Below are 12928 nucleotides of genomic sequence, written 5' to 3' on the forward strand. Positions count from 1 at the left end.
ACTGTAAATCTGATATCAGCACTTAGTCATATGTCTCCAGAGTCTCCAGAACCAGAGTGGATGGATGACACAGTGCTTAAACTGCATCACCTCTCTGGCTTGCTCTCACACTGATGCTCAGTTTTCCTCATTATAATAAGTGTATGGGATTTTTGTCAAGGCATTTGAAGTGATGCACATAAAAAAAAAAGAAAGCGTGCTGTGAAACGAAACGTGGCCACAAAGATACATTTTTTATTCACCTCAAATCCATGAATTCTGTGTGGACACACGTTTGATGTAGTCTCAAACTGTCAATAAACACATTCACATCATGTGGTCCAGCAGGAGTCATGCAAGATTAAAGCGAAGTCTGCATGAGTGCTTGCTGCCAAATGTATAGTGTGCTGTGATGCCACAAGGCTTTAGCTATAGTGCCTGCATCCATCTGCTCCATCCTACTCACCAAGAATGATCCCATATGATGCCATGGACTGAGAATATGCAACTGACAGCTGGCAAAACTTTTATGTCTCTCAAATACTTTCTGAAGTATTGACACAGCTAATTCAAATGCCTACATACATAAATACAGAAGCTTAAATATAGTAAAACACGTGTCGATATAGTCCAAACAGATGAAGAGAGAATGTTTTTTTGTCAATGGGAACTAGTCTATTTTTTTTCTTATTTGCTAGTCAAATCTTAATAATCATCATGATGTTTCGGCCTTTGGCCCAGAATCATATCTTTAACTTGTTAAATCAACATTAAAATGACTCGTAGAGAAACCACTGATCCTCTTGACCTCATGTGCATTTAATTTGCGCGCAGCTCTTCCCCTACCGGCGATTACCCACGTGGGTCTGGTTAATCTGACAGACGGCACATGTTTACTGATTTCTATCAGGGGGATAGACGAGCCTGTTGCTGTCCTGCCGTGTCAGCTCCAACCGTGCCACCGGAGCAAAAACGTCCCTCTCATCAGCGAGAGAAACCAGAGGAGAAGGGGACCAATACAGATGCAACTAGAAGAGGCTTTAATGTGGAAAAGGAAGTGAACCAGGAATTGTGTTTTCCCACTTGATCCTCTTCAGTCAGAGGAAGTAACTTCAGCGGACATCAGACAATGTAGTGATTTGTTTCCAGCGCTTTCTTCCAGCCGAGTGCAGACCGCCACCAAAGCTTACCACTTTGCGCCCCGGAGCGCGGATGAGTGGATGGCCAGAACTTGCAACTTTGCTGAAATGATGCTCAACTCTCCCATCCGTCCTTTGCTCTCCGTTGTCGCAGTGGCTGTTCTCACAGCTGTTAAAGGTGAGATTTTATGACTCCTCTTTGGTGAGTTGTAAACAGTTTCTCCTTATATTTGTTCACTGGTCTGAGGTGCCTCATTTGTGTTGGAGCAGACCCAATGAATGTGTACGTATGTGAAGATAATTGGACTGGACTGGGTGTAGCTCAAAGGCTTCAGCTGTGTTTACAAGGGGACATTAATGAAGATGAAATGAGTGCATACGCTCTCATATTTGCTCTGATGATCTAAACACACACTATACTAGGTTTGCTTTACGCCTCCCCTTATTGAAGGCATGATTCTGGCTTGGTTTCAAATGTGCACAAGATGGTGAGGCAGGCTGCTGTTTTGCTTTAGGCTATTAGTAGCACAAACTTTAAGGAAGCCCAGTAAAAGACTATTTGGTTGTGTAAAGTAGGACGTGTTTGAGAAGTGAGCCTTAAATAATATCAACAATCCAGAAAATGTTCACACTGAGGTTATGAAACCATTTCATTGCATGATGTGTTCAGGTGACTGTTTTTTCAAGGATAGAGTTGTAATTTCTCATTGTCCAGCGTTGTCTGGTTACCACCCATGGCCTCTATCCATTTCATTGTCCCATGAAGGCAACAGCACGCTCTCCAGTGTGCATCTGTGGGATTAAAGAGGCCTGAAGCCGAGGCTGCACAGCTGTTTCTCTGGTTGTTTAAAGATAACCTGCACTGGAAGCTGTCTGTCTCTCTCTGATACTGATGTCATGCGAAAGACTACTTTCTGAGATTGCCTGGGTTTATATATCTGCACATAATATCTGCATGTGCATTTTTCACTATACATATGTGGGACTGTCATATTCCTGCTAGTGGAGGACTCAGCTGTGCAGCTGTGTTCTTAATGCGTATCTAAGTGATAGGGTTCAGCCTTTGATATCTTCTCTGCTTGGGAACCATGAATATGCATGGCAGCCTTATCTTTCAGTCCAGTTGCAGATGTACTGCCTGTTGTGTCAGCGAGCCTGTCTGAGATTGAACCAACATTTATAATAGTAGCTCAAATATTTCAGATAGTTCATCTTTCTTGTAATATCACAAGTCCAGATACTACAGGGGATCCAGCCAGGGCTCGCCAAATTAATATCTAACCAATAAGAAATACTTTTACCGATGTACAGTAGTGTACATCAGCAGTGGGCTACTTTATGCTTCAGACTTGAGTTTGCAAGACAGAAGTAGTGTGATCTTATAACATTACTTTTACCATAGAATTATGGGAAAACCTGAGGGCAAAGTAACATTTTTCTCACAGTTTAGTGTTTAACAACATGTGAGTATGTGAGCATGATCTATTATCATATTCTCCTTTCCAAGTCGTTTTATGATTACATATGTTGCCAACTTGTTTTGAACCAGGCTGAGAATGATTTTCCCCTTTATATCCTTCTCAGTCAATAAATTGCTGTCGTATATAGCCATGTGTTGGGAGCCATTTAGTACGAGGGTATATTTTAAGATGGATTTACAACCTTGAGAGAGCACAGACTGGTCCGTTCCAGCTCTGAGCTCTTTTTAACAGCCAAAAAAGTCCTGTTTTTTGTTAAAAACCTATAGTATTCTCACATCTCTCTCATCCTTGTTGGAGTAGAATACAGATGGTAAAATAAGACAGAACTTAAACTAGAAAGCACAAACATCAAACTTAGCATTTCTCACACTTTTAGGCTAAATATAAAACTCGCTAGGATTTGGAATCAGTCCCTTAATTATTATGTTTTAACAATTAATTCCTGTTTATGCTGTAAATCTAACAATTGTTTGTCAGATGTGGCTCATCAAAGAAAACTAATTAGTCGATCTGTCTACCAAATGTAATAAAAATCCACTCCTGGGTTTTAAAAGCTCTTTTATAAATACAAACATCATCAAACAACAAAGATCTGAAAATAGGAAGTAATTATAGAGTTGACTCACCTTTTTCATTTTGTTTCATTCTACCTCTGGTTTGGAGAATGATGTGCACCAGCCACTATCTGTTTTAGCCTTTAATGTCAAACTCCTTACAACATCAGTGTGATCTCTGGAATTTATGAGACAGCTTCCTGTGTGCGTCTGAATACTACATTTTTAATATTAACTCTGACATCTGTATTTTTCTCCATAGGCTTTCCTTTCCCTTCAGGAAGAAAATTGATTTACATATAGATGTATTCGTGAAATATGGTTTGAAAATCAGAAAAAGAATGACATATAACTTAGTCACTCACTGCATTTGCCTTTAGATAAGTTATTTTTGTGAGGGAAGGGAAAGTCAAATAACACACATTAATTCCGGAGCGCTTCAACATGGAGGATGGCAAAGTACCAAGTGTCTTTGGCAGGAGGAAGTGGGAGCTGTCACATAGGGCATCCTGGAAGTTTCGAGAGCCTTTTTAACACTCAGATGCTGCATTTGCCATTCCTTTTACTGCATTGCGTAGAAGTGGTACGTGGAGAGTGGAAAGTGTAATTTGTGTTAATAGACAAGTATAATTGAGACCTTTGGTGCACAAGAAGAAGATATGAGTTACACACACAATATTACACACATAATATTCTTTATTGCTAGAAAAGATAACTGCAATGTCAAATATAATGTGTTTTGTTTGGTTGAACATTTCATCAACAACCTATAGAATTTACCATAATTGCTACCATCTTGTTACATGGTACAGGCTAGAGACAGAACTGACACTGTAATGTATGGTAATTTTCTCCATCACTCCACCTGCAGTGAGTGCCATCACTAGGCTGTTAAATGCAATGGTTTGGTTAGGACAATGTGAATAGTCTCTTCACCTTTCAGGGACAGGAACATCCAGTGTTTACAGATGCTCGAGTATGAAACTATTAAAAACTCAGTTAATGTTCATCATTACATAGCAGTTTGGGTGATCCTCAAAGTTCATGTTCGCAATGATGAGGTAATTGCTTTTAAAGTTATTTTTCACAGACATCTGATGTGCAAAATTTCAGATCATCAAATCCAGCACTTAGCACAGCTTTAAGAGACGGGATTACAATTGCCTCCAGCTCATTCAATTTTCTGTTCCAGCCTGTTCAGACGTGCCAAACACCTCTCTCTCCTGTTTGTCTCAGTTCTCACCTTCCTCCACCATAAGCACCTTTATCCTCTTTTTCAATGCAGGCACAACATGGGGGAATGGACTATTTTTGCAGCAGCAAGTCATTGCCTTTACCCTGAGTCTCATCACCCTTGGTTCCTTAAGATGACCAACCTGGTCTTAGCAGCTTTTTGATGCCCGCTTGCCCCTTTTGGCACAGAACTCACCTCTCTGTACTCTGTACTGAGCTGTGTTTCTTCAGCCGTGATCCCTTTTTCAGCCCCTCATCCTCCTGTCATCCCCAAATGTTTGCAATTACAGTAACATACTGATTTTGTAAGTGACAAATATTTGTATCAACGGATTTGAAACTTAACAATGAAATGCTGATTTGAAGTGGTTGTACAGATGTTACTGCACTAACTTCTCTTTGTAAATTCCCCCCTCCCAGTGGCTGAGAGTCAGATGGTTGCTGAAGATCTTGGGATGCCCTCCACACCATCTCCAGTTTATCCCACCATCAACTTTCAGGTCCGCAACATGGACCATGTGATTTTGAGACAGGACAGTCCCGACCCATTGGGAAACTCCAGCCTGAAGTCTCAGACTCAAACATTTCTCATCACTGGTCCAGGCAATGGGATCCGCCAGTCCATTGTCAATGCTTCGTATGGGCCCCTGACTGTAGATGCCCCGATTCCACAAGACCTGCTCCTCAGTGGGCGCAGCATACTGCCCGTAATTTTGGTCCGCCAGGTTCGTTCCTCGTCTCCTGTTGTTAAGATCCTCTTCCACATGCCCACAGGAAGCAACATCACTGTTGGGCAAGAAAGGATGGAGTCTAGTGAAGATAATGGGAGGAAAAGTGGTGGAGTCAAGGCAAACGATGGTGCTCACTGTGTGACGGCTTACGCCTTCTGGGAGACGAGGGAAGTTCGTGGGGCGTGCCTGGTGTCTCCAGGTGGATTCTGTGTGGCACAGCTGAAGCCGGAACCTGCCTGGTTCAGCTCGGCCAGCCGATCAGGAAGCTCTAGCAGGGAGGAAGGAAAAACTGAAGGAATTAAGGGGCCTCAGGGGAACCTTGTGGAGGTCTACTTCCAGAGTCGGAGGGATCAGACAGGCCAGTGTACCCCGCAGGATAGCCTGCAACGTGTAGGAGTGGGAAGAGGAAGAGACTCTGGGGGATCAGGGACACCCATGAGGCGGATAGGAAGTGTTAATCTGCTCAGAACTCCACCAGGAAACCCCACCTTCCTTCGGCTGAGGCTGGGAGGCGCCGTGGTGATCCAGACTTCTTCCAAGCCCCTGAAGACCACCGATGTGGCAACTTTCTATATCTTCCTTGCTAGTACATCTACCCTGGAAAATTTCACACTCAGGTGAGAGATCTTCCCTTGTTTTAATTACGATGCTCTTAATTGTATGGTTTGGTAGGTTTTGTTACCTTCACCCAAATTAAACCCCAGTTTCCACTCCTTATGCTAAGGTAAAACAAACGACCGGTGGCTGCGGTCTTAAATTTCTCAGACGTGGACATGAGATGATCAATCTTCTCATCAAAGTCTCAACAACAAAACAAAGAGGTGTATTTCCCAAATTTTCAAACAATTACTTCTGCGGAAAACATCAACTTCACAAAATTAAAGGGAGCTTATTATACATACAGTGAATTTAAAAAAAACGTATCTTTCTAGTATTTGTTCATCACTCTGTAGGAATTTTAATACATTTTTTGAATTTTCTTCAGCTTAGCACCTGTTGGACACTGACCCACCCTCTTACATTCCAATTTACACTGGCTTCTGATCGTGTGGGTACATTGCAGAGCTGCTTTTAGGTCTTTTGGGGCTAGACCAAGCCAAGCCTCTGGTAATTTGAGATAAATCCAAGCCAAATCTCAAATCTGTCAGTGCAGATCTGAAGTCAAGCCTTAAGTTTTTGAGGGAAAGTCAAGTCATAGTGCTTCATAAGCAAATTGCAATTTGAGATGCCAGTCTTCTTTGCTGACAATTAAACATGGCATTTACACTTGTTTCATTCAAATGGTGTATTGATAGGTGTTTTCTATATTGTTCTGTAGAGGTTAGTCCTACAAAAATACATCTATCGGCTGTTTTGCGTGCACTGTGGTGATGTTGTTGCCAGGTTTGTATACCTATTTAGGTATCCTGTAAGCCTGTGTCTGCCCTTTCAATATGGAATGAACAAATATTACACTAAAGCAGTTTAATCACATACTGTTTTAATTATGCCAACATCACACTTTGCTCCTTCAGATGGCATTTAGTGAAAAACGTCACTCCCAGAAGACATTAGAATTATTTAACTGTGTTGCTGAGTTTGCAGAGACAAGGGTTTAGGTGGAGCCACATAAAATTTTATTATCACCGAAACATGTGAAGCAGAAAAAGAGACTGAAACCAAGTTGAATCATCATGATGTACAGTATATTTGAGCATCTTCACGAGGGATAAGCTCCATGCATTTAAATGGTTACTTAAGGCACTTGAATACTGATATGGCCCACCATCAAGGCCACACTGTGAAATGCTTGAACACCAACATGACTTGTGTTATCTGCCAGTTTCACTGGCTTCATAAATTACTGACATGTTATATCCTGTCTTCTCCAACTTCTCAGTTAGTGGGGGAGTTATAGAGAGCACTCTTCCATAAACAGGGAAATAATTGGGAAATGATTCACCAGTTTTCATATCTCAACATCCCACTAACGTTTCAACAAGGTTCTCCGGGTATTTGACTTCATAAATAATGCATCTATTTAATGGAGCAGGAAACAAATAACTAACATCTTCCTCACTCCTTTGGAGAAAAGTGAACTTAATATGAAAGCAGCCGTGTCACACTGAAACACATGGTTCAGTCTGCTGTGAAAGTTCTTGTACTTGCTGCCTTTTGATGCACATCATTGAGTGGAGTAAAATTGTTTTTATCAGCATGTTTCAGATCAGTAAAGTGTAAAGCCACCGCAGTGAGGTTTCTGTTTCCAGTCTTTACTCAGCTTAATGGTTTTGTCTGAAACGCAAGACAAATTTCTCTCTAATCCCGTGATTTAGTGATATCATGCTGCAGACGCACCAACCCCACAGTAATCTGCAGCAGGATGCAGGCAAAATGGAGAGCAATGTTAAGATATGTGTATTAATCCATAGGACGCGCAGTTAAACCTGTGGCTGTGTGTCGGTCAATCCCAGTGCTCTTCTCAAATTCAGACTTACCATCCACAAACATTGCCATGCCTGCACACACACAAACACACAGACCCAGTGACCTGAATGGGGCTCTTCTGGCATTGTTCAAATTACGTGAATACAATTTGGTAGAGAGACGCTGACCCTTTAACATCTGCTGTTGTTTTGACTATTTGGAAGGATTTACAGCCTCTTCACCTGATATTCCCCAAACCTGGACTCACTGACCGTAGCACCGAAGTTCCCCCAGTCAGGTCAGTGATTTCGGTCTGTGTATTTCTGACCCACTGCCACGTCCAGAATGAGATTGGACAAGAAGAGGGGACTGAGTCCAGTAGTTAAGTCCAAGTTGAGGGCTAGCTCTGAGGAGCTTGGCAAAGTGATTGATTCCTCCTGGGAGAAATCCCTGCTCTACTTCACTCTTTGGCCCAAGATTGAGTCCACTCCAGCAGGTTTAGGCCACATAATCTGTGGCCTTGATTGAAAATGAATCAAGAGGGTTAACCCTTTGGGGTAGAGATGATCTGGGCTGACTGCCAGGATTAACCATATACATCTGTGTGGTGCATGTGTATGTTTTTCAAGGCCATCATGCCCACCTATTAAGCACACAGGCAGTGTATAAACCCACTATTTTCACATACTTTTCATCACATACATTTCATTGAATAACAAACATTTTGTGATCTTGCTTTCTTAGGTGGAAATACCAGAAAAATAGTTGTTTTCTCTGCCCACACTAGAGTCAAATATCAAAAAATTAAGAGTAAACACAAAGTGTCCACAGATAACAAATCACCAAAACAAAAAAAAAAACAAAAAAACAATCCCTCTTCTCTTCTGCACGAATGGCTAATGGAATTAACAGCAAACAACAGAGTTGGAAGCTTTCCAGCTTTCACAGTTTTAAACAAAGAGATTGAATGAGTTTGGTAAAACAGTGGTGAGGAGTTTACAGATCGATATCCATTCTGTCCCCCCACCTGTGGTCATGAACTCTGGGTAGTGACTGACAAAGACAAAGAGCAAAGATAGAAGTGCCCGAAATTAGGTTTCTCCGCAGGGAGGCTTGTGTCTGCTTGTGGGTGAGAAAGCCAGTGATCCGGGACAGGAAGATCCTGGCTTTGAGTTAAAGCCCCTCCACACTCAACAGGAGCCGGCTGAAGTGGTTTGCACCCCTGGGAGGGGTGATCATCAGGTGCTGTTGTCACTGTGAGGCTGAGCTGGACAGATAGCCTGAAAACGAGTTTGCAGATATGGGTAGTTTGAATAGACTGATATGCAAAAACACTGTTAGTTTGCTCAGGAAAACAGGTTTTTCGAAGTTGTTATCTTGATCTGCTTAAAATTGATTGAAATTTTAAATGAAATGTAAATGAAAATAATGTGAGATTTTGTGAGTTTGCTTCAACGACTACTTGCATTTTGTGTGTGTGTGTGTGTGTGTGTATGTGTGTGTGTGTGTATACATGCGCTCATGCATACTGTATTGTGTCTGTCAAACAACTCTGACCTTGACCTCAGTCTCAATGGTTATTGATTAGTCTGGTTGCTGTTTGATCAAAAATCTGTATTTGTGAGCATGTGTATTTGGACTTATGTGTGCATGTGCTGAACATGGGTATGTATACTGACTCTTATTCTAGCTGGAATAGATTTAGTGTGTGAGTTTCTTTCCATCTGTCAGTTTCAATGTTCTTCAGCTGTTTGGAGACAAAAAAACAGGTCGTTACAACAGGAAGAGATTGTAGCAGGTCGCCTCCCGAAACCATTAGCGGACAGAAAATGTGCAATAAAAAAGTATAATTATTACTTTTATAATTATCCTCAAGTCTTCATTTTTAGGTAAGTAGAATATAGATCTAATCTCTCACTATCAGACTATGAAGTGGTTGGGCTACAGGGCAACTGCTAGAAAGTAGTGTAGAAAACTAAGTCCTAAGTTTGTGTCTCAACTCGCTCATGGCAGGAATGGGTTTTGTGGTAGATGTAATGAAAGTGTGGATCCGTCCTTCCCGGCATCAACAGATGAGACAGATGACGGAGGTTTAATGGTATTGTGAATGTGTTTGCTACAGCTTTCATGCCCACTGTCTATCTTTTGTGAGATGCATACTTCCAGCATGTGACACATCCTCTCGAGACTGTTTCAGTGACTTTAGTTCAAAGGCATTCACAATGTGCAAAACCTTATTGAGGTGGAGGTTTTTCAAATTATTCTCAGCATGAATATCCTGATGACAAATCAGCAGGAGCTGAGTGATGCTCTTGAGTAAGCAAAGGCTGAATTCCCTCTGGAAGGTTTCCAGCACCTCGTTGAATCCTTGCCATGAAAAAATTTGCCTGCTCCGAAACACATGAGGCTCCCACCCTGTAGCTAGGTGTCTGTGGGAGTGCAGATTAGAAAATCAGTGCATTTTAAACATGTTTCCTGTCGCTCATTTTACATTTCAGCCTGTGACTCCTATAGCTGTTCTATAACCATCTCAAAAGATATTTGGTGCAACATCATTGTAATTATCAGAGTGATGTCTTCTTTAAAAAACAATGCCCCATATGATTGTTGGACCACCAGGACTGTCTGGTCCATTCATATAATTCATAATAAGTGTTTTGTTTCTCCCAGCAGACTGACGTGTGAGTCTGAATCAGACATCTGATTAACTGATTCCCAGTTCTCCCCAGGGCTAATGGGAATTAAATACCCCTGCTAATTCTCAGTCTGCCAGCAGCCTGTGACACATCAGTCTGTCAGCGACTCATCTCGTTTGGCACAATATGAAGGGCTAATTACACAAATAAACACACATACAAAACATGCACATGTATACAAAAAAACAAAAAAAATAACATGCTTTTGCAAACAAATGCACACACACACACACACTGCACAATGCCGGCAGCAGGCAGCAGATACAAAGGGATGGAGAACATCTTTTATAAAAGCTTAAATTTGTTATAATTCTAATACAAAACACATACATGGGAACAGTACAGATATTTCTGTTCAGTGTTGGAGTATTATTACACATCACACTGTATTGTACAGTGTCAGTGTCAGTTTGGTAATAAAAGATTCAGAAACAGCACTACAGTGTATTTTTAGTTGGTTAATAGTCATTAAAATGATGCTATGCTTTGTCATAACTGGACTATGTATGTGTGTATGTATTTGCTGCAGGGCGACAGTGAAAGCGGGTCTGTCATTCAGTGCAGCACGGCCCAGCGACTCAGCGCTGTGGGACATTCTGGTGGAGCCTGGCAGGGGAGCGTCCCCCAACACGGTCTCTGTCGTCTGCCACAGGAAGGTTGCTATCACCGCAAAGAGGTCAGTACGCTACATGTGCAATCCATGTGCACAGCGTCAGAGATCTGTGTGTTTTCAGCAGCCCCTTCCAAAAGTTCTGTCTCTACACATAGAAAAAAAGCTATCTTCATCTTTTATCACTTCTTATTGTCTCTTGTTGCCTTGATTTTCTGAGATTACAATAATCCAAACGGCACGATCAGTTGTCATGAAAAAAACATCCCCAATGTTACCTTCTCTCTGTGTTCTCTTCACAGAGCAGGGACAAACTGAAAATGAATAGATTCTTTTCCAGGGGAAAACTAATCATTTGTGGCCTTGCTCTCTTGTGCTGGTGCACAGACTGTCAGCAAGCACACAAAATTAAGTAGCGTCTGTGTAAAAAAATATGTTACTGCATCACTTTCCATGTAGTATTTTGTCTGTAGAGTACCCATGTGTATCTGAAATAAATCTGCATTACCAGAAGTTAGTTTATACCTGCTCCGCCTTTTGTAGATCCTATTTCATGCAGAAATTCTTCCAGCTAAAGAAAAAAAAAGAAAAAAAAACTGCCTGACCACCTCTGCAGACAGTTGATGTCTAACATTCATTTCTAAAGTCAGCGTGGGGTCTGACAACTGCAGAATATTAAGATGATACTGCAGTAAGAACATTGTAAAACAGCAATGGGAGGAATAAATCCATATCATCGTGTAACTAATTTAGAATATTTTTTTTTTGTGTTGTTTTAATCCACAATCCCTGGATTTGAGCTATTTTGAGCCGTATGGCTGTGTTTAGTTTTTACTTGGATGCAGTGAAGCTGATAATTGGATACAGCAATGCTCAGAAATAGAAGATTGATAATTGGGGCCTCCTGTTTTCTCAGCTACTTCACACTTCTAGAAAAATCAACTTAGTTTGACATAATGCAGCTCAGCTCATTTTAGATTACTCAGTTCCTTTGACTTTCTGTAAAATACCTAATAGTTATCATTCTTAAAAAACGATTACAGAATCAGACAAAATCATAACACCAAAAACACATATACACACATATGAATCTGAATGATGAGCTCTGTCTAATGAGCTATCGTCTCCACCCTGCAGGATCACCAATTTTACTCTCCAGATTCACTAAAGTAAATTATAAATGAGACATTTAAATATGATTATTGACTAAATTAAAGCGCTGGTGGAGTGCTTCTACTCTCTTTAACTTAATAGTAAATGAACAATACTTTCATAGCATTTTCTCTGCCTGCTTTGCCTGATACACACCAGCTGATTTTATCAGTGTCTCCTGACACTGGTGGTGGCACACAACATCAGCCACCTCTGCCCAGCAACCCCCCACCCAGGCCGACACACACCACCCGCCGTCCGTTCGACCCACTTATCCGTAATCATCCATAATCACGGCTACGTTATCCAGGCTTAAGTGCTTGCACGTTCAGAAGGGGAGATTAGGAAGGAGAGATATTCCAAGTCGTGTCCCTTGTCCTGAGCTTCCACCAGGACACACACAAACACACATACACACACACACACATGCAACACATAGAGCACACACACAGATTCTCCCACCACTGTGCTTTGAAGTGATGATATGTCCAGGGGTTTAAAGTCCCACCCTAACAGACGGATTTCCAGGAAATAGGGGCATTAACCCCTTCTATGTTTCTCTGTCTCCCTCTCACGCTCTCCCAGTGTTTTCAGTGTGAATCATTTCAGTCTGTTTAAAGTCTGTCTGAATCCATCCCATTTAAGATAAGACGAGGACCACGTCAAAGAGATTAAGTTTATATGAAATGAAGATTCTTGTGAAGCAAGCTTAGTTTTGAATGCTTTTCAGTACATTTTCCCAGGACCCACGTGACTTCAGGCATATTGTAAGGGTACAAAAACATAGATTTTACATTAACTTGCCTTAATTCCATACGATATTTCAGTAGAATTACTTTCTCGTTTGGTCCACTTGTTAAGAGTGTTTGTAACCATCTTATTCTTATTCTTAAAGGAATAACTTTACATTTTGGGAAATATACTTAATTGCTATCATGCCATTAGTT

At 41.3% G+C, this 12928-nt stretch overlaps 1 protein-coding gene across 1 annotated transcript in view; it reads left to right on the plus strand.

Moving 5' to 3' along the window:
- The first annotated feature begins 722 nt into the window (after nucleotides 1–722).
- Nucleotides 723–12928, plus strand: part of LOC139611857 (transmembrane protein 132D) — a 29940-nt gene continuing 17734 nt past the window's right edge. Inside the window, exons 1-3 of the mRNA XM_071466805.1 lie at nucleotides 723–1296; nucleotides 4807–5734; nucleotides 10749–10895. Coding sequence (XP_071322906.1) covers nucleotides 1200–1296; nucleotides 4807–5734; nucleotides 10749–10895 — 1172 coding nt within the window. The 5' untranslated portion in view covers nucleotides 723–1199. The remainder of the gene's footprint in view (nucleotides 1297–4806; nucleotides 5735–10748; nucleotides 10896–12928) is intronic.

The sequence above is a fragment of the Trachinotus anak genome, unplaced genomic scaffold (genome assembly GCF_046630095.1).
Source record: "Trachinotus anak isolate AG129_WGS33_773 ecotype Australia unplaced genomic scaffold, CSIRO_AGI_Tana_v1 ptg000028l, whole genome shotgun sequence".
In the NCBI taxonomy this organism is placed as follows: domain Eukaryota; kingdom Metazoa; phylum Chordata; class Actinopteri; order Carangiformes; family Carangidae; genus Trachinotus; species Trachinotus anak.